We start from the raw sequence: 26,101 nt of genomic DNA, 5'->3' as shown, positions 1-26,101 counted from the left end.
GCAGGTCTCTAGGAAGCTTCAACCTATCTATGAGGCTCCACAGGGGACAGAGGCCACACTGAGTGGGAGTAGGTAACACTAGCAGGACTCACACTTTGGCACTGACTGGTTTCCTCATTGTCACACTCCATGCAGAAGCTGGGGATTTAACCAGTCCCCCAAACTGAGCTGCTCTCCATCTTGTGGGGACATGAAAATAGGGCTCACCCTGTTGCTACCCAGACTGCACCCCCTCTCACAAGGCAGGCTCCGTTTAAAGATAACTAATGCAAAGGCCCCCAGCCACAGAGGAAATGTGGTTTGTGTGTAGCCCCTGTCCCTCCTCACTGCACATCCGGCTACATTTCCTGTTTTCTCCTTCTCTCTAACCCTCCTGCTGCCAGCTAAGATGCAGGTCTGGTGAGTTCTGGCTACCGGCCCCTCTACAGGGAAAGTGTGTGTGGTGATGCCAGGCAGAATGGCTGAGCCTGATCCTGCCCACCACACTGCCATGGGGATCCTTTGCTGGTCTCCGGTCCAGTGACAGTCTAGACTTGCCTGTGGCCCATTTGAACCCTGGAACAGAGCCTGTGAGAGTCAGAGCTGAGGCCAATTACCAGGGGTCAGTGCACGCAGGATGTCCAGGGTTAGTGGAACTTCTGCCCCCGTCCAGCCCTGAACTAGATGTAATGATTTGTGGCACTGGGGGAAGTTCGGCAGCTGGCTGGTTGTCTGCGCACAGACACTCCTGCTTTGCCAGGCTCGTGCGTTTGTTTTGGCTCCAGGCTGCAGTCAGGTAGCAGATCCCAGCTGCTGAGATGGGGATGGGCAGCCACTCCCTTGCTGGTTAAAAGGCACAAACATGTTTTTCTCAGCTGTAAATAGACACAGAGACAAGGTTCAGATTCTCCCCCCTTCCCAGTAATTATCCCAGCTCTGCTCATCTCCGGATGCCCATCGCCCTATTCCCAGGAGACAACTGGTGCTGACCTGCTGAGAATTGCTGCAGAGATGCTATAAGGGTGGCACTCTGAGGACCCTGTGCTAGGGACCAGCTGCTGTCCCTGTCACATCCTCCCCAGGATGGCTCCTTGGCTTAACTGCAAGGCCCCTCTCAGCCTGTCTGCCTCAGTGAGTGGGGCTGGAGCTCCAGCCACCCCCAGGCATGAGGCAGCTGCTAACCTCCCTGCTCTGCCTGGACCTGGCAGCACAGGGGTCACTGATGGCTTTAGTGATCTTGCTGCTGCTCTGTGCCCATGCCCTGGGGGAGGAGGTGAAGCCACAGTGCCCCCTGGAGCAGCGCCATGCCTATCCCAGCTGGTACAGAGATAGGGACCACATCTGATAAAAATTCCATGAACATTCTTGAAAAAAAAGATCATTTTGAAAATGAACCAAAATGATTTCAAAATATTTTCAAAAAATGTTTTTGGTTTCTCGACCAAGGATAATCACATCTGATTATCTGAAAGTCATAGATAATCCCTGCTGCAGCTCCATTGAAGACAGGAGGTTACAATAAGCATTAGTTTTGGAGAACAAAATTGAGAACAAGAAGCAATGGCTGGAAGTTAAAGCCAGACAAATTCAAATTAGAAATAAGGCACATGTTTTTAGCAGTGAGGGTGGTTAATAATTGGAACAAACTCCCAAGGGAAGTGGTGGATTTTCCATCTCCCAAAATCTTCAGAGTAAGACTGAATGCCTTTCTGGATGATAATTGTTAGTCAAACACAAATTATTGCGTTCAAAATAGGAATGAATGGGTGACACTGTCTGGCCTGTGTTATGCAGGAGGTCAGACTACATGAGCTAATGGCCTCTTCTTGTTTTAAAATCTAATTAATATCTTATTTTACCACTCTGTTGCTAAACCTAAACCAGTCAGATGTGTCCTTCTACGGCAAGTTGGAAAATCTCCATATTTCCATCTTTTAAATCAGCCATGGCTCATTCCATCCTGTGCTCAGTGACAAAACCCAGTTCCCTTCTTTCTATCCAGCCATCCCCAGTGAATGAGGGCATGGGTGAACTGAGGGGTGATGTGCTTGCAGGGCTGAGAGATAATGGAGAGGACATGGTTAGGTCAGAACTGGGTTGGAAGGGGCCAGGAGAGGGCAGAGAAGCGGAGGCAAAGGGGTAAAGTTGTGTTTTCTGTAAAGTGTCCCCACTCTTCCTTTTGAGAGGGGGTGAGAGCAGAGGAATCCCCTTTTTCTTTCTACTTCTCCACCTGCCCTCCTGGAAAGAATGCTTCCAAGGTGGATCCTTGACCTCAAATAAAATATGACTAGGGCTGTCAAATGATTTAAAAAATTAATTGCAATTAATCACAGTTTTAATTGTACTGTAAAAAATAATAAAATACCAATTTAAATGAATTATAAATGTTTTTGGATGTTTTCTACTTTTTTAAATGTATTGATTTCAATTACAATGAAGATTTCAAAGTGTAGAGTGCTCACTTTATATTATTATTTTTTATTACAAATATTTGCACTGTTAAAAAAGATAAACAATCTACAAGTTGAAGCATGAAGGGGCATACAAATGTTTAGCATATCTGGCATGTAAACACTTTGCAATGCTGGCTACAACAGTGCCATGCAAACGCCTGTTCTCACTTTCAGGGGACGTAAATAAGAAGCAGGCAGCATTATCATCCGTAAATGTAAACAAACTTGTTTGTCTTAGCAATTGGCTGAACAAGAAGTAGGACTGAGTGGACTTGTAGGCTCTAAAGTTTTACATTGTTTTGTTTTTAAGTGCAGTTATGTGAAAAACCTACATTTATAAGTTGCACTTTCATGATAAAGAGATTGCACTACAGTACTTGTATGAGGTTAATTGAAAAATACTATTTCTTTTGTTTATCTTCTTTACAATGCAAATATTTGTAATAAAATAATAATATAAACTGAGCACTGTACAGTTTGTATTCTGTGTTGTAATTGAAATCAATATATTTGAAAATGTAGAAAAGCATCCAAAATCATTTATAATAAATTTACATTGGTATTCTATTATTGTTTAACAGTGCAATTAAAACTGTGATTAATAGTGATTAAATTTTTTAACTGGATTAATTTGTTTTGAGTTAATCACTTGAATTAATTGCAATTAATTGGCATCCATACTTAATATGTATGGCTATATGAATTAGACTCTGTTTGATGGGAGCCAGGGTGGAGAGTGCAGCATCAGTGATGCATTCTTTGCCCCTGGCATTGTTAAGTAAATGGGTTGGTGCATTTCGTGCTAGATGGAGTTTTCTTCAGAGTCCACCACATGCTGAAGGAACTATCTCATTGTGTGGTGTTATTCAAGTAGGAGGAAGTTAATTCTGAGACTATGCATTTAACAAAGATTAAAATGCATATCCCAGCAGGTGAAATGCAAAGAAGGAATGCCCGCACAGAATCAAACAATGGTCACTGAGTTTATCCTGATGGGCTTCTCTGTTGGTGAAAAATGCCAGGTACTGGTTTTTGTGGTGCTTCTTGGAATCTTCCTCTTGACCATAGCTGGGAATGTAGTCATCATCTCAATCGCTCTGGTGGATCATCACCTCCAAACCCCTATGTATTTCTTTCCCAGGAACTTCTCCATCTTGGAAATCAGCTTCACCTCCATCAAAAGCCCCCAAACACTGGCCAACCTCTTGACAGAGAGAAAGACTATCTCATTAGTGGGGTGTTTCACCCACCTTTCCTCTTCTTCATCTTGGGGTCCTCAGAGTTCTCCTTCCTTTCTGTGATGTCCTAAATTCCTATGTTGCTATTTGCAAACTGTTGCGCTATGCTACCATTATGAACAGTCATGTATGTGCCATGTTGGGTCTATTGTCTTGGGTTGGGGCATCACATTAATTATCAGCACAGCCATTATATTGTTCCACTTGCCCTTCTGTGGCCCAAATGTCATTAACAATTTATTTTGTGATAGTTCATCACTGATTAAACTTTCCTGTACAGCCACACATATCCTGGAGCTTATAGATTTCACTGGAGTGACTGTGACTTTAATAGGTATCTTAACGATAACCACTATCTCCTATATCAACATCATCTTCACTATATTATGCATCCCATCTGCCAAGGCGAAGACAAAAGTCTTCTCGACCTGCTCATCACATATCAATAGGGTGACCAGATCACCCAGGTGAAATATCGGGACACGGGGGGTGTGGGGGTGGGGGGGCACAAAAAAAAAAAGCCGCCGGAGCTCCACGCCCCGCCCCCCCACCAGCTTGCCTCCACCTGTCTCGGAGACACTCTGCCACAGCTCAGCCGCCGTGGGCCCGTGCCCGCCCTGCTTGCCCCCCCCAACACACACACACACACCCCTGCACAGACACCGGTCACCCAGTCCCAGGCACACACACAGAGCCCTGCACAGCTCCACTAGTCACTAGACCAGCCCCTTTCTCAGCTAACAGCTCTGGTGTCCCCAGACCAAAGCTCCCCAACGTCCGACCACCCCGTGAGGAAAGCCAGTCCTCCTTTCCGGCTCCCCGGGGCCACTGGACTGTCCGGGACTTGCCCCCAGTCCAGATTCGAGTCCAACACACCCAGCAAGCAGCGCCCCGGGCCAACTTCCAGTGGTGGCTGGGCCCGCAGAGCTGGAGGGCGGCGCAGCCCAGCGTGGAAGGTGTCTCGGGCTGGGCGGCCCGCGGGGGCAAGTTTGAGAAACCCCTTCCCAGGCTCGGGGCTGCTCCAGCTGCCGGCGTGCAGGGCCGGGCTGGAGGGGGCCGGGCAGCGCTGGGTGCGGAGAGTGGCACTAAGAAGCGGCGTTTGCGGGCCTGGGCTGGACTCGGCTGCCGGCGGAGAGGCCCCGGGGCGGCTCGAGAGGCAGACGAGGTCCCGGGAAGACGCGCGGCCGCGGAGGGGCTGAGCTCCTGCCTCGCCTCGGGAACCCCTGGCACGGCGGCTGCAAACGCGTCTCACTCGCCCCAGCCCAGGTCGGGCCCCTCCCGCCGCCGCCACTCACTACCAGCCCAGTGCGCCTCATCCCTGCGGTGGGACGGGCAGGGGACCGGTTCCCCCACCCGCTGAGGAAGAGGCTCTGCACACCAGCAGCCAAGCTCCGGCTTCCGGTCCCTCCTCAGTCACCCGCCCCCCACGCTGATCTAGCTGCGGCCAGGGGAGCAGACCGGGCTGGCTGCAGCGTGCCCAGAGAGTGCTTGGGGAAGAGGCGGGGTCAGGGCAGGGATTTGGGGAGGGATCCAATGGGGGAAGAAGGGGGCGGAGTTGGGGCGGGGGGGTGCAAGCGCCGGAGCGGAGGGCAAAATTGTTTGTCCAGTGTCCCGGCCGAACATCAGTCGGGACGCGGGACAAACAAACAGATATCGGGACAGTCCCGATAAAATCGGGATGTCTGGTCACCCTACATATCAATGTTGTCACCATATTTTATGGCAGCTGCATTTTCATGCACTTGAGACCCAAGCAAGGTGACAGTCTAGACCTCAACAGAGCAGTGGTCATTCTCAACACTATGGTGACGTCCTTACTCAACCCTTTCATATACTCCCTGAGGAATAAGCATGTAAAGCAAGCCCTGAGAGATGTATTCAACAGGGTGTTGGATAAGGATAGGGGCCTGACATTGGGAACTAGGTAGAGGCTGGGATTTTCAAAGGGGCCTAAGGGATTTGGGTGCCCAAGTCAATGGGAACTAGATGCCTCACCACCCTCTCATAATTTCCTCCAGAAAGAACGGGGAAATTCTACAGTCTGAGATTCACTTTATGGGACAGATCCTCAGCTAGTGGGGATCTAGAACTAGATATCTCCTCAATTCTCTAGGATGGAAAAATCAATGTGCTACTAAAATACAGATAATAAATTATTAGACTTATACTCACATCACTGACTTACTAGGGTTGCAGGTTCCGAGAGGTCAGCAGCTAAGGACAGAGTCTCAGGTGGGATCTTGTTGAGACCATATAAAGGACTCTCTTCTTCTTACTCAAGGATTCAAGCCCTTACAATTCCAGTAGCCTTTTTTACTTATGGTACTTGTCAGAACCCCATTCTACTCCATCGTCTACTCCAGATGCTAAGCTGGTATGAACTAGGTGTAGCTCTCTTGACTGCAATAGTGATGCATTGATTTACTTCAGCTAAAGATCCCATCATCTATGAGAAAGTGGGATTATTTATGTTTGGGATTCTAGGCCAGAATATTTCATGATGCTCCACAGTAATTTTTCATACTATATCAGTGGAAAGATTCCTTTTGTGGTGTCAGTCTCCATCAGCTAGTTACTCAACCTTATATTTAGGCTTGGAAAGACTGTATTTTTATCTGTAAATGTTGATTTCACTGTATACACGCAACTGCTGAAAAAATATTTTCATCGCTGATAATCAAAATTTACAGAAAAGAAAAGTGAGAAAAATGCTGCTTGAGAACTATTTAGAGTAAAAATCCAGTGATTAAGACTTTTGAATTAGGGCTGTTACAAATGGACTAGCAAATGAGTAGTAGAAACAGGTATGATTTGTTGATTTAAGGCTATTCACTGTGTATATTTTGACATATGATGTTGACAATTTGTGTTAATAGTTTATAAAGCATCAGCATCTTGAATCTCATTGTCTACTGTCATTAATAATTGACTGACCCCCCATAATTTTCCACAACTTTGAAAATTAAAATTACTACAAATCTAAAAATGCTTAAAAAATAAACATTGATATTATCCATCAAAGTTTAAAAAAAATAAAAATCAAATTCTGCCAAGCCTACTTACATTGTCTGAATGCTCTGGGCTGGGGTTTTCAGTGCAGTTTAAGGAAGTGAGATGCCCAAAACTTATGAACTGTAAATGGGATTTGGGGCTAGATTCACTTTAGGCACCTAAATCCCAGAATCAGTCCTTAGGGAGCTGATAAACCAGGGAAAGATAGGCATTCCTCGGCTTAACTCATCTGCAGGGCCTGATCCAGCAAGTGTGCTCAGAGCTTGCCTACTCGATCGGGTCCCTTTAGGTGATCTTGCACAAAATGGCCAGAAGGAGGAGGATGTACCCATAACTTTTAGCCCAGTGGTTAGGGTACTTGCCTGGGAGGAGGAAGACCCCTGATTCAAGTCCCGCTCTGATTGAGGGGGAGCAGGCATTTAGACATGGCTCTTCTACATCTCAGCTGAATGCCCTAACCACTGGGCTATGGGATAGTCCGATGCAGGACTCCCTCCATCTCTCCTGTTGAAGCTGTTGCACTTTGGATAAAAAATAAAAAAGTCATTGGTATGGGGGAGCCTAGTCTCTCATTTGTCAGGTGAGTGCTCTAATCGTTGGGCTACAGAGTGATTCTCACACTTGCACTTGCTCTTTCTTTGGCCCAATGATTATTTCATAATTTAAGTCAGAGTGGAACAGCTTCAATGGGAAAGACCAAGGGAGCTGTCTGTCGGAATATCCCACACTCCACTGAAGGTTGGACAAGAAGCAATGGGCTTCATCTGCAGCAAGGGTTCGGTTAGATTAGATATTTGGAAAAATATTTCTAACTCTAAGGGTAGTTAAGTTCTGGAATAGGCTTCCAAGGCAGGTTGTGGAATCCCCGGCACTGGAGGTTTTCAGGAACAGGTTGGACCAATACCTGTCAGTGATGGTCTAAGTTTACTTGGTCCTGCCTCAGAGGAAGGGGCTGGACTTGATGACCTCTTGATGTCCCTTCCAGCCCTACATTTCTATGATTCTATAGTCCAGGAGTTAGGGCACTCACCTGAGAGGTAGCAAATCCCTGCCCAAATCCCTTGTCCTGCTTGGGCAGAGGGGGGATTTGAACCAGGGACCTTCCACATCTCAGGTGAGCACTTTAACCACTGGTCTAAAAGTTATGAGGGAAGGCCTCTTTCCCCCAGGCCCCTGGCTTCTTGCAAAAACAGTGTAGGTGACTAGTGCCGAGAGAAGGTTTGCAGCTGAGACTCTCAAACACAGGGATGCACCTCCAGGACTTAGACACCAAGCTCTGCAAGAGGGACAACTCCTCAGGTTGGCATCTGCCTAGTCAATGAGCTGCCTAGGGTGTTGGTGTTTGTGGATCCCCTTCTGAAGTTCCCATCTGTCCCCATTCATTGCATGGGGACCTAGGTGCCTAACTCAGGCTTTGTGATTCCCAGTGATTTTTCTCTGAGCCTCAAAGTTAGGTATGATGAAGAAAATAAGAATTTTCTTTGTGCATCTAGCCCTGGGTGCCTAACTCCCCTATGTGTCTTTGGAAATCTCAACCATAATTATTAATTAGCATACAAATATTTAAAATTATGTAATAGCGATACTTTCCTCTGAAATCTATAAATGAAAAATGCCGTAGAAGAGTGCATCATCATTATCCTTTAAAAGCTTTGTATATGTCCTGATTACAGCGTTTGCCACTTGTGATTCCAGCACTACAGAGGTACGGTAATTTTGCAAACATATCTGCAGGTGGAATTTTCAGAAGTGTCCAAGTAATTCTGAAGTGCAGGGGGATTGAAAGTCAAATGAGTTGCTAAGGGACAGAATTTTAGAGGTCTTTAAGCACTTAAATGGGCAGCTAGATGTCTCGTGGGATTTGCGAAAGCATACAGGTGCCTAACTCCCATTGAAATTTTTGAGAGTTAGGTGCCTCTATCATTCTGTAGGCACCTAAGTACACATAAAAATCTAGCACCTTGAGGGGAATTTTCAAAAGCACTCAAGTGAAATAGGCGCTCAAGTCCCAGAAGAGCCAATGGGATTTGGGCATGTATCTCCCTTAGTCTCCCTTTGAAATCCAAACCATCTTAAAAATATCTATGTTGTAGAACCCTTTTCACATCCCTCTGCTGACAAGGAACTGATCCATGACCACTGACATCAAGAAAAGTGACTGTCACAAAGGCAGAAGGCTTCATGCTTTCCATGTGCCGCATCCGAATGTTGAAATATGTGATTTTCCTTTTTAACCAAGTGGGAAAATGAAATCTGAAGTAGTTGAACTGATTTGAAAATAACATTTTCTTACACTGATAATTAAGACATGGCCAAACAGCATTTGAAGGAGATACAAAGCAGCGGCCTGTGTTATGCTGGTCAGACGAGATGATCCAAGTGGGTACATTCTGGCCTTAGATTGTATGAATCAAGGTTGGTCTTGAGGCTAAGGCACTGCACCAGCACTAAGAAGAGCTAGGTTCAATTTTACACTTTGCCACACACGCCCTGTATTACCTTGGGTTAAGTCGGTTAACTTCTCTGCTCCTCAGTTTCCCATCTGTAAAACGTGGATGATAATAATAAAGTTTTCTCAAAACATTTGCCTGTCTTGTTATTTAGATTGTAACTCTTTAGATTTGGGATTATTTTTTACTATGTATTTGTACAGTGCTTAGCACAGTGGAGGCTGCGATCTCATTTGGGGTCTCTGGAACAAAATATAATTAGGGCTAGTCAAATTTTTTATTAAACAATTATATTTATTGAGAAAATGTATTTACACAATATACAGTGGAAGAAGAGGCCACCTAAAAACTCTGAGACCATTCAAGGATTTTTCCCACTGTTATTATATAAAATGTTTTGGAGTATGTGATGTAGGAGTTGGGCATCACATTTGTATGTAAATAATTCTGCATACATAGTAGATACAAAGAAATACGTGAAGGTCCAAACTCTGGAATTGTGGAGTGAAACTACTGTAAATAGGGCTGGTTAAAAATCATGTAATTGTTAATTTTCAAAGTATTTTGGGCAAAAAAAAATATTTTGGACATTTTTTTCAGGATTTTTGCAACATTTGAGTTTCTATGAAAAAAATAATTTTTTTGTTGTGGAAAAAAAGGAAAAATACATTTTTTGTCCAGCTATAATGGTAAACAATTAAGTCTGATATTTTCAAATCCTTCTAAAGATCAATTAATTAATTTCTTATGGAAACCGGTCATTAAATCCATTTTGCAGATTCTAAAATCTCATTCTGTAAGTTTTATTACATTTCATAAAATACACTCTGTCCATAAAAAACTGCCTTTACTCAAAAATGGGTTTTTCCCCAAAAAATGTTGACATAGTTGAAATGTTTATTAGAGATGGTGAAAAATGAAAACTGGTTTTTGAAAAAAAATAAGAAATGCTAATGTTGTTTTTATTTCTGTGTTTGAAATTAGCCCATTTTTCATTTGTGCAAATAGTTTTAGATTAAAAATATATCAAAAATGTTGTCAGTTTTTGGTAAACAAGAATGTAAATAACCAGTTTGATAAGGTTTTCAGTAACAAAAATCGGGCAAAATGCATGAAATTGTCCATGAAATGTGTCATCAGAAGGCAATTTTTGATTAAATAATGGATTTTTTTTCATTAAAAAGTTTTATTTGTGATGGTCTTGTTATCTTTATATGGTGGGGTTGTTATCCTAACAAGCACAGGTGATCAGTAATTGGCTTCAGGAGTCTTGTGAAAAACAACATATTCAGCACATCCCTCTCTTTCGATATCTATTTACCTATTCCCATGCTCTAACACAATATACCTCACTCTCCTATGACAGCCAGGAATAGATCCCAGAAATCCCAACTTCCAAGCAGCTATTCTGTTTATGTTGGCTATGGTTAGATTGGATATATTCTGTGCCAAAATCCCATTGATTTTCAACAGGTGTCTAAACATTTTAAAAATGTGACTTATGAGATTCATTCATAGTTTCAAAAATATCTTGGGTTCTTTTTCACAGATTCCAAGGCCAGAAGAGACCATTGTGATCATCTAGTCTGGACTACTGTATAACACAGGCCATAGAACTTCCCCAACGTAATTCCTAGAGTTGATCTTTTAGAAAAACACCCAGTCTTGATTTAAAAATTGTCTGTCATGGAGAATCCACCATGACCCTTGGTAAATTGTTCTAATGGTTAATTATTTTTGCTGTTAAAATTTTAAGCCTTATTTTCAGTCTGAATTTGTCTAGCTTCAACTTCCAGCCATTGAATCATTTAAGACCTTTCTCTGTTACAGTGAAGAGCCCATTATTAAAAATTTGTTCCCATTTAGATACTTATAGATTATAATCAAGTCACCCCTTAACCTTCTCTTGGTTAAGTTAAATAGATAGAGCTCTTTGAGTCTATCATGATAAGTCAGGGGTGGGCACATTTTTTGGCCCAAGGGCCACATTGGGGTTGCGAAACTGTATGGAGGGCCAGGTAGCGAAGGCTGTGCCTCCCCAAACAGCCGGGCCCCTGCCCCTATGCGACCCCTCGCACTTCCCGCTCCCTGACTGCCCCCCTCAGAACCCCCCACCCATCCAACCCCCCCTGCTCCTTGTCCCTTAATCACCCCCTCCTAGGACGCCTCGTCCCTAACCGCCCCTGGGACCCTACCCCCTATCCAACCCCCCGCTCCCAGTTCCCTGACTGCTTTGACCCCTATCCACACCCCCACCCCCTGACAGGCCCCGCGGGACTCCCATGCCTATCCAACCCCCCATCCCCTGTCCGCCCCCCAGAACCTCCACCCCATCCAACCGCACCCTGCTCCCTGTCCCCTGACTGTCCCCCAGAACCCCCCGCCCCTTATCCAACCCCCCGGACCCAGCCCCCTTACCATGCCGCTCAGATCAGCATGTCTGGCAGCTGCGCCGCCTGGCCGGAGCCAGACACACTGCCATGCTGCTTAGCAGGAGCGTGCAACCCCGCCGGCCAGAGAGCTGCCCGTGCGGCAGCATGGCTGCAGGGGAGGAGGAACAGTGGGGGAGGGGGCAGGGGCTAGCCTCTCTGGCTGGGAGCTCAAGAGCTGGGCAGGATGGTCCCGCAGGCCAGATGTGGCCCCTGGGCCGTAGTTTGCCTACCTCTGCTATAAGGCATGTTTTTCTAATCCTTTAATCATTGTCATGGCTCTTATCTGAACCCTGTCCAATGTAGCAACATTCTTCTTGAATTGTGGGCACAATTCCAATATTGGTATGAGGCTACAGAATGCGTTAAAGCAATGGCTAAAATCTGCTAGGCTTTTTTGAAAATTCACCACCAAATCCCTTTGAATATCATTGGGATCTATGTAACTAACTCCCTTAGGTTCCTTTGAAAATGCATCCTCATTTTCACATAGGGTATTGTACAGGCCAATACATCTTTACTAGAGCTGGCCGGAGAATGGAGTTTCCATTCCACAGGAAATTCTGATATTTCAACTATTGGATTTTGTCCTGAATCAGGATAAAAAGATCAAAATAGCAAAGTATTTTGCTGAAAGAAAGGTTAAAAAACATTAAATTCAGAGACGTCAAAACCAAAATGACTGATGCCCCTTGACAAGACACAGACATTTGAGGGCGTTGTTCCAGAACCTTGGGAACCTTTTGTGATTTTTAAAAGATTCAGCAGTTGCTTCAATGCATACTGCAGCCTCATACCAACATAGGAATTGTTACAAAGGTTTAGATCCATGGTCCATCTAGCTCAGTATCCTCTCTCTGACAGTGGCCAGTGTCACATGCTTCAGAGGAAGGTGTTAGAATCATATCAGGCGGATGTGGGATACCCTTACCCACATGAATAATGGATAACGGTGGATAATCAGCTGAACATGAATTCCTAGTGTGACGCTGTGGCCAAAAGAACTAATGTGATCCTGGGATGCATAGACAGGAGAATCTCAAGTAGGAGAAGAGAGGCTATTTTACCTCTGTATTTGGTGCTGCTGCGACTGCAGTTGGAATACTGTGTCCAGTTCTGGTGCCCAGAATTCAAGATAGATGCTGCTAAGTTGGAGAGGATTCAGAGAAGAGTCACAAGAATGATTAAAAATGACTAGAAAAAAAGCCTTATAGTGATAGACTAAAGGAGTTAAATCTATTTAGTTTAACAAAAAGAAGGTTAAGGGGTGACTTGATCACAGTCTATAAGTATCTACATGGGAAACAAATATTTAATAATGGGCTCTTCAGTCTCGGGGAGGAAGGTATAACATGATCAAATGCCTGGAAGTTGAAGCTAGACAAATTCAGACTGGAAATAAGATATAAATTCTTAACTGGGAGAGTAATTAATCATTGGAAGAATTTACCAAGGGTCGTGGTGGATTCTCCATCACTGACCATTTTTAATCAAGATTGAATGTTTTTCCAAAAGATCTAGTTTAGGAATTACTGTGGGGATGTTCTATGACCTGTGTTATACAGGAGGTCATACAAGATTATTACAATGGTCCTTTTAGGCCTTGGAATCTATGAATCTATGATAAAGAGCTCATTCTGACTATTAATACTGAGACACTGAGTATTTGGGATTTTCAATGGAGACTAAAAGAGTTGGGCCAGATTTTTAATGGTATTTAGGCACCTAAACATGCAGATGGACACTTAGTGGGATAAAAGCAGCAATTCATTATTGAGATGAAGATGTATGTGTATCAAGGTTCTGGTTGCAGAACAGAGCTCTTTATAGTCAAGTATTCCTTCAGGGCCTCTTTGACCTTCTCGTTCCTTAAGGTGTAAATGAAAGGATTCAGTAAAGGGCTCACTATGACCATGAACACAGCCACCACCTTCTGGAGGTCTAGGGAGCGGCCCTGGCTGGGCCTGGCATACATGAAGATGGAACTGCCGTAGAAGATAGAGGCTACCGTGATATGGGAGGTGCAGGTGGAAAAGGCTTTTCGCCTGCCTGTTGCTGAGGGGATGTGCAAGACTGTGGCGATGATGTAAAGGTAGGACACTGTAGTAAAAGTCAAGGATGTGAGCAGAACCACAGAGGAGAGGACATACTCGATCATGAGGAGGAAGTGTGTGTTAACACAGGATAGCCTCACTAGTGGGGCATAGTCGCAGAAGAAATGGTTTATCAAATTGGGGCCACAGAAAGGAAGCTGGCACAGCAAAACAAGTGGGCAGAGGGTGGAGAGAAACCCACCCAACCAACAACCCGTGACCAGGAAGACACAGACATGCCCACTCATGATGACAGGGTAGTGGAGCGGGTGGCAGATGGCCACGTAGCGGTCAAAGGACATGACAGCGATGAGGATGAAATCCGTAGTGCCCAGGAAGAAGTAGAAGTAACACTGGATGATGCAGCCCCAGAAGGAGATGGCTTTGGCCTGGGAGAGCAGGTTCTCCAGCATCTTTGGAGTGATGGAGAGGACAAAGAGTATCTCCAAGAGGGAGAGGTTGCAGAGGAAGAAGTACATGGGGGTGTGGAGGCGGAGATCCACATACACAATGGTGATGATGGCCATGTTCCCCATTAGAGTCAAGGCAAAGATGGCCAGTAGCAGCATGAAAACCAAGAGCTGCATGGGCTGTAACAGTGAGAAGCCCAGAAGCACAAACTCCATCACCACATTGCTCTGATTGTTCGTTCTTATTTCAGCTTTCGCCTGCAGAATAGAGGAAGTTGAAAAAGCCTGCATATCAAGTTTTTGACAAATTAATTTCAATAACATAAAATAAAAGAATAATGAGAATACAAACAAACTAAATAACCCACCAAAACCGAAATACATTTCTAGGGTTTTTTTCCAGCCAGTTACAGAGCTCATAAAAAATTTATGACACTTTAAAAAGTTGACAAAATCTTGAAATTTTCAAAAATATAGATTTTCTGGAAAAAACTGTATTTTTTTATTTTTAAATTCCCATTTAAGTTTTTCCATTCTATTAACCACAACTGGAGAAAAATTATTAGTATTTACGAGGTTCAATTGAACATAAACCTTCATTCTAAAACATTTTGCTAGGCTTTCTCCTGGTGGGATCAGAAAACCAAATATGCAATCAACCTCTCAGAGGGTCCTATGGTGGCCACATAACTGCCCCCCAGTTTAGCACAATGAAAGAAAGATCTAAAAGCCAAGATATGATTCTTTTATGCAGTATCAGTTTTGACAGATAAATTGGTACATAGATATCCAAAAGTATCTATACACACATGAATAATCGGACAGAAACACACACACATAGATGAATCTGCATGGGAATAGATAGACAGAGGGAGGGAGGTAGAGACAGACAGATAGAATTATTCATTTCAATTCCTTTCAATCTTCAATGCTCTTCAAAAAATCATGCATAGAAACAAATTTTGGAACGTTTTACCTTACGCCATAGGTGTAATGTGGTTGAGGCCTTGGCTTCTGACTCCCATGGAAATCTCTCTCTGTGTCTGTGCATCCCAAGTTTGTCTCCCAAGTTTCTGTCTCCCAAAAATTTGTATAAATATGTGAGGGGAAAAGTGCCCCTCTGTTACTTATATTTTTCTCTTGATTCCTAGTGCCTTACCATTGTTATGTCCAAAGGGTTTGTCTCCATTTGCAGAATATCACAAACAGTGAGTAAAGGTGGTTATTTAAATTCATACTGCTGGGTACCTAGGGAACTATATACCCACACCATTTAAATTCAATTCAGATAGGCAAATGTCTTTGGGACAAAAACACTCTGTAAATACAGCCCTCCCTTGAATTGTGCTCAGCACTGGCTTTAGTAGTGAGAGTGTCCCATTCTGCTCCATGGAGCACAATTCCCCCTAGCACCATGCTGGGGCATTGGGGTCAGCACTGACCATAAGGGGAGAGCATCATCTATTGAACCCCACACCATTCCTTGCAACACGGCACCCCCTCGCACCATGCTGGGGCATTGGGGTCAGCATGACTGTGAGGGGAAAGCATGTATTGAGTCATGCACACTGCCCCGGAAACACAACCCCCCCTAGTGCTGCACCAGGGCATTTGGGTAAGTAGTGGCTGAGTAACCATCACACATGCTATTTCCTACAGTTATGGTATTCATTGTTAGTGCCCCATCTAAATGTTGCCCCTATCCTAAATCAGGAAGTGATGTAAAAGGTCCTAACTTAAGGCAGGTAAATCAATAGGTGCATGTTACCCAGGTGCTTCTGGCACAGACTTCATAATGCACCAGAGACACAAAGTGTGCTGGATATATTGGATCATAGATGGGTAATGAGTCAGATCCTCAGATGGAATAACTTGGCATAGCTCCATCAAAGTCAATGGGCCAGATGATCCCCAACTACTGAAAATCAGCTGTCCCCTCACTGAAGTAAATAGGACAGATCCTCGGCTAGTGTAACTTGACATTAAAGTCAGTGGATCCAATCCACAGCTGGCGTTAATCAGCAGAGCTCAATTGAAATCATTGGGCCTAGACTGATCTACACCAGCTGAAGATCTGGCAGCAGCTGAAGATCTGGTCCATTGCTGACCTGTCAGAATCATCCTGTATTTCTACTGCTCCTGCCAATGCTAGACCCTGTCTTTGAATTTGTCTTGGAAGGAGTTTGGTGTATGGGGCATGGAACAGGAGAGTTGGATTTATGGAATAGTCTACTGGAGCTGGACAAGAAAAGAGGTCACAAAAAAAGTTAGGGGCAAAGATTTTCCAAACTGACTAGAGATTCTGGATGCCCCAATTTCTGGCACCCCACCTTGAGATGCCTTAAAAGGGGGCTCCTTTTAAGAAAGTGCTAAGCGTCTTTCCTTAAAAATCAGGTGTCTCAAGTTGGGCACTCTAGTATCCAGAGTTATTAGCCATTTTAGAAAATCTTGGCCTACAAGCCCACTCATCTCAATGTTGGCACACTGGAAAAGAAAAGAAATACAATTTCAGCAGCTTCTAATCTTCTGTCACAGAAGCAAGTTACCAGAGGTTAATTCCCAGCTGCAAAACCAGTGCAGAATTAAATGAACTTTCTTTAACTTTATTCCCAGAAGTTTTAATTACCAAGAAACAAAGGTTTTAATGACAGAGACAAGTTGCGTCCCTTTGAGGCATCTACACAAACAAAACATTGTGAATTGGGGAGCCTTGGAACTAATTAGTTGCTGAAAGATTTGGGGAAGACAGTTCACAAACTTTTACTGAAGTGCCTTATGTCACCAGCTTCTGAAGCAATCAGCACAAGAGAAGAGCACTATTTATCCAGGTTCAGTCTCAACTTTGCAACTGGACCTTGCAGAAAATTAGTTCTAATGCTTATCTTTCATGACCCACATTTTCACCTTAAAAGGACATAATTTGAAGAAGGTGGGTGCTCCACCCTTTTTGAACATCCGGCCCCTTCAATGTGTCTCAAGTTGGGCACAGTAAATAAATAAATCCATAAACCAAAGCACCAAAAATCACTAGTCGCTTTTGAAAATGAGAGCCTCAGACATCCAGCTAGATAGGGCTGGCACAGAGATGTTGATTCTCCTCCTACTCAAGTCAATGGGAAAACTCCTGTTGACTTGAATGGCACAGGATCATACCATAGTTGTTAACCATCTCAATGGTTAAATGACCCAGTTTGTTTGGAAGTTACTCTTAGTCTATACTTGGAGGTTAGGAGGAATTATATCCTGGAGGCAGTTTATCCAATAACTGACTTCACTGCACAGTTATTTGTGTTGTCAGATGCCACCGGTGTAGTTCTCTGCTCTATCCAATGTTGACAACAGTTGGCTGCATGTGTGTGTTCCCTCTGTGTGCTGCCCCAGCTCTGCGCAGATAGCTGACACAGCAGACCCCGAGAGAGCCCCCAATGACCACAGACTCCGATAAGCTATGAAGGCACCCAACCAGGTTTATTGTCAAATGAAACACAGCTCCCCAGATCAGATGTCTACAGTTCTGCTAGTACATATGTGCTCCCTGACAATGGACACAGCTCAGTCAGTGGCAAGACACTCCACTGCCCCGTAGGCCAGACAAAGACACCACCCCAGGGATGCATTCTTATACACAGATACAAACAAGTTACACATCACTCCTGATGTATTGAGGTGCAACCCCTCTATGTAGTAAGGTGCCGCCTCTCACCTTGCACATGTTGGTTTGGGTCCTCTGATGGTGTCGCTAGACTAGATATGGGGACAGAGTAGGCAACGAGGTTTGCTACAGGGATTGGTTCCTGGGTTGGTGTTTTTGTGGTGTGGTGTGTAGTTGCTGGTGAGTATTTGCTTCCGGTTGGAGGGTTGTCTGTAAGCGAGGACTGGCCTGTCTCCCAAGGTCTGTGAGAGTGAGGGATCATTTTCCAGGATAGGTTGTAGATCATTGATAATATGCTGGAGAAGTTTTAGCTGGGGACTATACGTGATGGCAAGTGGTGTTCTGTTATTTTCCTTGTTGGGCCTTCCTGTAGTCGGTGATTTCTGGGTACCTGTCTAGCTCTGTCAATCTGTTTCCTCACTTCCCCAGGTGAGTATTGTAGTTTTAAGAATTCTTGATAAAGATCTTGTAGGTGTTCGTCTCTGTCTGAGGGATTGGAGCAAATTCAGTTGTATCTTAGGGCTTGACTGTAGACAATGGATTGTGTGATGTGTCCTGGATGGAACTGGAGGCATGTAGGTAAGTATAGCTGTCAGTAGGTTTCCGGTATAGGGTGGTGTTTATGTGACCATCACTTATTTGCACTGTAGTGTCCAGGAAGTGGATTTCTTGTGTGGACTGGTCCAGGCTAAGGTTGATGGTGGGGTGGAAATTGTTGAAATCCAGGTGGAATTCTTCAAGGGCCTCCTTTCCGTGGGTCAATACGATGAAGATGTCATCAATGTAGCAAAGTAGAGGAGGGGCACTAGGGGACGAGAGCTGAGGAAGCATTGTTCTAAGTCAGCCATAAAAATGTTGGCATACTGTGGGGCCATGCGGGTACCCATAGCAGTGCCACTGACTTGAAGGTATAAGTTGTCCCCAAATCTGAAATTGTTGTGGGTGAGGACAAAGTCACAAAGCTCAGCCACCAGGCATGCTGTGGCCTCATCAGGGATACTGTTCCTGACAGCTTGTAGTTCATCCTTGTCATAACTATAAAGGGAAGGGTAATAGCTGTCCTGTGTACAATACTATAAAATCCCTCCTGGCCAGAGACTCCAAAATCCTTTTCCCTGTAAAGGGTTAAGAAGCTCAGGTAACCTGGCTGGCATCTGACCTAAAGGACCAATAAGGGGACAAGATACTTTCAAATCTTGGGGGGGGGGGCGCTTTTGTTTGTGTTCTTTGTTTGAGAGTGTGTTCGTTCTCGGGACTGAGAGGGACCAGACATCAATCCAGGTTCTCCACATCTTTCTAAACAGGTCTCTCCTATTTCAAACTTGTAAGTAAATAGCCAGGCAAGGCGTGCTAGTTTTCCTTTGTTTTCTCAACTTGTAAATGTACCTTTTACTAGAGTGTTTATCTTTGGTTGCTGTACTTTGAACCTGAGACTAGAGGGGAGTCCTCTGAGCTCTTTAAGTTTGATTACCCTGTAAGGTTAATTTCCATACTGATTTTACAGAGATGATTTTTACCTTTTTCTTTAATTAAAAGCTTTCTTTTTATAACCTGATTGATTTTGCCTTGTTTTAAGATCCAAGGGGTTTGGATCTTGATTCACCAGGAGTTGGTGGGAGGAAGGAGGGGGGATGGTTAATTTCTCCCTGTTGTAGATCCCAGGGGGGTTAGAACTGTATTCACCAGGAGTTGGTGGGAGGAAGGAGGGGGAATGGTTAATTTCTCCTTGTTTTAAAATCCAAGGGGTTTGGATCTGTATTCACCAGGGAATTGGTGAAGGTTTTTCAAGGTTTTCCAGGAATGGAATCCATTGAAATGGTGGCAGCGGAACCAGAGCTAAGCTGGTAGTTAAGCTTAGAAGTTTTCATGCAGGCCCCTACATTTGTACCCTAAAGTACAAAGTGGGGATTCAGCCTTGACAATCCTCATGTGGAATATTGGTGTAAAGCGCTTCTACATTCATGGTGGCCAGGATGGTATTTTCAGGAAGATCACCAATGCATTGTAGTTTCCTCAGGAAGTCGGTGGTGTCTCGAAGATAGCTGGTAGTGCTGGTAGTGTAGGGTCTGAGGAGAGAGTCCAAATAGCCAGATAATCCTGGTGGCAGTCCCAAAGGGGGTTTCTATGATCCAACCCATCACAGTATATTTGTGCTAACTATCTGTGACCCTTCCAGACTGCCCTGATATACTGAGCCTCTCAGTGACCCTAGAGCACCGAGTCTGAATAACGGGACAATCCCTAAATCTGACGTGATTGGCTCCTGGCAATCCCAAACTCTGGAGGAGGTACTTTTACAGGGTCAGTGAAAAAATGGCCTGCATCCTGCTGCCCCCACATGTGCTTGTTGGCTCCATCATGCTTCAGATGCTCAGGGTGGCCTGGTTGCTGTCCAGAGCATACAACTGCCAGAACTGGACTGCAGAGTCCACCCAAATTCCTTGGTCCAAGAAGGGTAACACCATGCATATATCTATGATGGTGGCAGCCTCGTTCCCTTGCAAACATTGGGGGTGTTTGTCATCAGGGAAATATTCTGGGGACCACCATATCATGCAGCAGCAGCATAGGCTGGGATGGGTTTAAGTGAGTTAGGAACCCCATGTCCACTGAAATCTAGTGGGAGTTAGATGCCTAATTCTTTTAGGTCCCTTTGAAAATATCACTACATTGGTTAGTTGTAGCTGGTGTTATGTGTTCGGTGGGAGTTGGGGGCCTAACTCACTTAGGCCCATCTGAAAATGTCCCCTGCCACATTCATCACTCCCATTCCCATTTTGTTACATGGGATTGTGATAGCTGGAGATATGGAACATCTCAGGTAGAGCTGGTCAGAAAACGAGGACTTTTTGGTGAAACTATTTTAGCAACCAAAACCCAAATAATTACAGCCCCAAATGGGCACTATTTAAGCATGGAAGGCATTCCAGGAAGCTGTATGTGTAACCTGGCAGGACCTGGCCTGTTCCTACAACAGCGCCCGCTCTTGTTCCCTGCTTCGGTCTCTGGCTGTGTTCTCCAGCTCTGATTCCTGGCTTGACTCCTGACCTGTCTCTGGCCCTTGGCTTGGATCTTGATCCCTGACTAGACTCCTGATGCTGACTCTGAATTTAGGACTGACTCCTGGTTTCTGACTCTGGCTCTGACCCCTGCTCCAGCCACTAGGCCCTTCTCCTGCTCTGACCACATGACCTGAGTCCTGGGCCAGACTGCCCACATCCTGGTTGTTATTGCTATGGCTGGAGAACACCATAGACTCACATGTAAAGCTCAGACCATCTTATTGCAAAAGTGCCATCTCTGGCCACTTGAGCTCACAGAGTTCAGCCCTTTGCTGTTCACCATGTAAGGGTGGGATTGTCACAAGTACCAGAGCATGAATGTCACTCTTGCTCCTAAGATGACTTAGGATTCATCTACACTGCAAAACTCACGCATGGCCATGGCTGGCCTGGGTCAGCTGACTTGGGCTCATGAGGCTATAAAACTGCAGTGCAGATGCTCCCACTTGGGCTGGAGCCTGAGCTCTGAAACCTGGTAAGGGGGGAGGGTCTCAGAGCCTGGGCTCCACACCAAGCAGAAACATCTATGCTGCTATTTTTAACCTTGCAGCTGAAGACCCATGAGCCCAAGTCAATTGAGACTCAGTGCTGCAGATTTTTTTACTGCAGTGTAGACGTACCCTTAGGTGCTTTTGAATATGTCACCCAAAGGGTCTATGGCACATTGCTGTGCAGTGCCAACTCTCAGAGGATAAATCTATCTCATTCGCTGGCTGTGCTTCACAGATGCATTTCCTCCTCTTCTTGGATACAGTCAAGTGTTTGCTTCCATGTCCTACAACCATTACCTGGCGATATGCCACCCATTGCATTACACGTCCAGAATGACCAAGGGGGCATGCATATGGCTGACACTGATCTCCTGGCTGTGTGGCATCCTCATCCCACTGGGAAACATGGCTTGGATATTCATCCTGCCATTCTGTGGGCCTAATGAGATTGAACATTTCTTCTGTGACTTCCTTCTGGTGCTAAAGCTGGCCTGCGTCAACACATCCCCAGACGCGGTCGCAATCCTAGCTAGCAGCACGCTCATCACTGTCCTGCCTTTGCTCTTCACAGTGGGATCTTACACATGTATCATAGGCACCATCCTGAAGATGCCATTGGTGGAGGGCAGGTCTAAGCCTTTTCCACCTCTTCCTCTCACCTCATCATGATGGCATTCTTCTACTGCTCTGCTTGCTTTATGTACTTACAACTCATATCCAACTACTACCTAGACTGGGACAGGTTCCTTTTCCTGTTCTACACAGTGGTAATGACCATGCTAAACCCAATCATCTACAGCTTGAGGAGCAAGGAGGTAAAAGGGGCTCTGTGGAGAACCTTATAGAGAAAATTGTTCTCCTAAGAATCACTTGGTTGGCATTTTCAAGGGGACACATTAGCGTTACGTGTAAAATTTGGGTAGAGCTAGTCATAATTTTTTTGACCAATTTTTTTTTTCAGAGAAAAAGACAATATCATATAAATCACAATACTTTGTAAAAACCGGTTGATTTCAATGATTTTTTTTCCAATGGAAAAATATGATTTTTCATTTATTTTCAGACACCTACTTGTGTTTTGTTTCTGTTTTCAAAACCTAGAAAAAATAATCAGTTTTTGGATTTTTTCCCTCCACCCTGTTTTTTAACATTTCCTCCTTTTTATTTTCCCACTGGGGGTGAAAGAATGAGAGGAAGAGGAGAAAAAGTGGGGAGTGGGAATTCAAAAACAAAATTTCAAAAACAAACATTTTAGGTTTTTGAAAAACAAAATGAAAAGAAAATTAGGATTCAAAACAAAACAAAAAATATTGTTTAGAATTTTTAGTCAAAAATTGAAAAGTTTCACTGAAAAATTTCAAAAAGGGAAAATTTTCTTCCAAATTTTTAATCAGAGAAAGATTTTGATTTTTTTTGACAAGCTATGTCGGTTTTTTTAACCAACTGTTTTAGTCCCCTTTGAGAATCCCAACTTTCTTTTCTTTCCCTTCTCCCTTCTTCATGTTCACTCACCTCCTTGCCCTTTGTCAGCCTTTTCTATCTAGGCAGAGATTTTCAAAGCCACCTATTAGATGTGGATGTCCACATCACAACAATTTTAATGGGAATTGGCAATTCAAATTGCTTACACACCTTTGAAAATCTAAGCCTTAGCTTGCTTTAGGCCAGGGATTCTGCATGTGTGTCTGTACAGCATCTGGCACAGTGGAGCCCTGATCTCTTTTAGCATGGTCGGAGCTATTAGTTGCTCCTTTAATACAAGTAATAAATAGTAATAATCCGCAGGATAGTGAAATTATGAGTCTGCATTTTCTCAGGGTGCTGGCAGAAAGTGGTTTGGGGCTGTGATCTAGGACACTGTCTCCTGTTGTTTGAAACCTCCCATGTTTAGGGAAACAGGACTTTGTACATTTTTTGTAAATAAACAGGATTGTATCATAGATAGCAGGCTCCAGCATCAATATGTCCTAACTGGAGCAACCTGCAAAACCCTGATTTTTTGGCTAGCTGCTCAGGACAAAAGGGCAAATATTTAGGGCTGTCAATTAATCACTATCAACTCAAGCGATTAACTCAAAACAAATTAACTCAATTAAAAAAAATAATCGTGATTAATCTCAGTTTTTATCTCACTGTTAAACAATAATAGAATACCCATTTAAATTTATTATGAGTGTTTTTGGGTGTTTTTCTACATTTTCAAATATATTGATGTAAATTACAACACAGAATACAAAGTGTACAGTGCTCACTTTTTATTATTATTTAAAATGTTTTATTATTTAAATTATTAATACTAAATTAAATTGGTATTCTATTATTAACACGGCGATTAATTGTGATTTATTTTTTTAATCTCGTGATTAATCGTGATTAATTTTTTAATAGTTTTACAGCCATAATAAACATCCATCCCTTATTTGAACAGTTAATCCCAGACCTCAGATATGAAGCAGTGGGTCACCATGCATTTATCAAAAAGTATTTATTTTCCTGGGCTTTAAATTTGTTACCTTGTCAGTATCACTGGATGCTCTTTTTAAGCCGCACCATCTCACTAGGACGTCCTGTTTAGTTGTTTGTCCACTGAAATCCCTAAATAATTTTCATTATTAGTATTATTTTATTATTTGTGTTACCATAGTGCATAGGATCCCTAGTCATGGATCAAGACTCCATTGGGCGAGGTGCTGTACAAACATAGAACAAAAAAGACAGCCCCTGCCTCAAAGAGCTTAGAATTCAAATATAAGAGAAGACGCAACAAATGGATACAGATAGACCAGCAGGGGAGTACAAGCAAACAATACTGGTCAGCATAACAGGGAATGGTTTCAACGCCCCAGCAGACTACTTGTTGTCAAGTTTTTGTACACATCAGGGCAAAGGAGAGTTTTAAGGTGGACTTTGAAGGATAATGAGTTTGTTTTGCAGGTGTTATGGGGAACTTCTCCCAGAAAAAAGGGGAGAAGTTCCCTTCCACAACAGATAGATATCTCCCTTCCCCCACATCATTCTCTGCTACCCAGCCACCTGAATCTGTAAAAATTATCATACTATACTGCCCTCCTCCATCCAATGGCCCCAAAGTATTTAGACACCAATTCCCACCATGAGTCACCAGCAGAGGCTGAATCTGGAAGCCTCAACACAAGGCACAGCCTTTTACCACTGAGGTAAAGGAATAGTGCTGTCAGCTGGGTAGCAGTAGCAGGCTGTTATCCTCCATGAAGCCCAGCCACTAGAGGGTGACACAGCACACTAGGAGACCATGTTCCTCAGTGGATTGATCACTAGGGCTGGCCAGAAAACAAGAATTCTATTTTGTGAAAAACTGAGGTTTCAAAATTTGTTTTCAGTCCACAGTGGAATGAAAAAGAAACCTTTCAAAAGAGAGTGAGACACACTCCAGATCAACCAATAGCACAGTGGTTAGGGCACTCACCTGAGCTGTGAGAGGTCAACGTTCAAGTTCCTGCTCTTCCTGAGTGAGAGGAAGAACTTCAAAGGGGGTCTCCCACATCCTAGGTGATGGCTCTAACCACCAGGCTACTGGCTATTCTGCGATAGCTCTGGCTCTTTCTTACCAGAAATCCCATCCTGGCCCTAAAAATCCTTCCCAACCTTCCCAATGAAATTGTCATTGAAACTGATATGCTTCTGCAAAACATTGTGGTTTGGTGAAAAGGCGTTTTTTTTAAAATAGAAAATGATTTTTCTTGAACATTTTTCGATCAGCTCAATTGAGAATGGGCCTCAAACACAGGAGACCTAGTTCTGCTCCCAGCTCTATGGAAACTTTTCATTGCCATAATGGCAAAACGTTCTGTTTCGATTTTATCATTTCAGTGTGTTTTGTTCTGGTTTTTATATTATATTGAAATAGCAATTGGGATATTATTTATATGCCAGTAATACATTTTAAGGTTTTTAGAAGGTCCCTTTCTATAAGTCTATAATATATAACTAAACTATTGTTGTATGTAAAGTAAATAAGGTTTTTAAAATGTTTAAGAAGCTTCATTTAAAATTAAGTTAAAATGCAGAGCCCCCCCGGACAGGTGGCCAGGATCCAGGCAGTGTGAGTACCACTGAAAATCAGCTTGCGTGCCACCTTTGCATGCGTGCCATAGGTTGCCTACCCCTGCATTATAGTATAATGTTTTGACTTCATCAAAATGACACATTTCTATCTTAGCAAAATGGAACAAACAAAAATTCCCTGGTTCTGGAGCAAAATTTATCTGAATATTCATTCTGCAGGAAATTTTGGCTTTTCATCCCAATTTAGAATGAAAACAAATTTTGTTATTTCCCATGGAATGGAAACTCTGTGTTGCAAACATTTCTAAACATGAACTTGATACTTGCCCAGAAGGACGGAGCATAGAATCACATCCTGGCTTCCGGGCTAACGTTCCATCCATGGGAGAGGCTGGGTGACCCTAACAGGATGAGGAGCCCTCCTGCGATGGCCCCGCTCCTATATCCACCATGCACCTCATTTGTCTTGTTGGTGACCTCCTCTGTGTTCTCACACATCACTCCCTCTACCTCACTGCTGACAGCAAAGCCACAGTCTCCCATCTCCATTCCCAGATGCTGTGTTACCCTCAGGTGCTCAGCTCCTCAAGGGAAAGGGGAATGTGGCCTCTGCCAGAATGCCAAAGCGGGATATTTGGAGCTACCAGCTGACCAGCACTGGTATAATGGACTCTGGGTCATACACATGCTATATACACTGGATACCCACCAGGTGAAGGAAAGACCAAGTCTTATAAGAGCAGTTCCCTCTCCATGTCTGTCTCTGGTTGACCCACACCATCAGTATC

The 26,101-nt window shown here is 43.9% G+C and overlaps 1 protein-coding gene across 1 annotated transcript; it reads right to left on the bottom strand.

The window, feature by feature from the left end:
• Positions 1 to 13,356: 13,356 nt before the first annotated feature.
• Positions 13,357 to 14,355, bottom strand: LOC101950955 (olfactory receptor 6M1-like). The gene has a single exon (XM_005313605.3). It carries the CDS (start codon positions 14,353 to 14,355, stop codon positions 13,357 to 13,359), a length of 999 nt encoding a protein of 332 aa, XP_005313662.3.
• Positions 14,356 to 26,101: the final 11,746 nt, after the last annotated feature.

Source organism: Chrysemys picta, chromosome 12 (assembly GCF_011386835.1).
Source record: "Chrysemys picta bellii isolate R12L10 chromosome 12, ASM1138683v2, whole genome shotgun sequence".
NCBI lineage: Eukaryota > Metazoa > Chordata > Testudines > Emydidae > Chrysemys > Chrysemys picta.
Note: the sequence above shows the minus strand (reverse complement) of the source record. Positions and strands in the feature narration are given on the sequence as shown.

Bases quoted from the DNA above. Each gene is read 5' to 3' on its own strand.
- LOC101950955 (XM_005313605.3), bottom strand. From the start codon at position 14,355: ATGCAGGCTTTTTCAACTTCCTCTATTCTGCAGGCGAAAGCTGAAATA.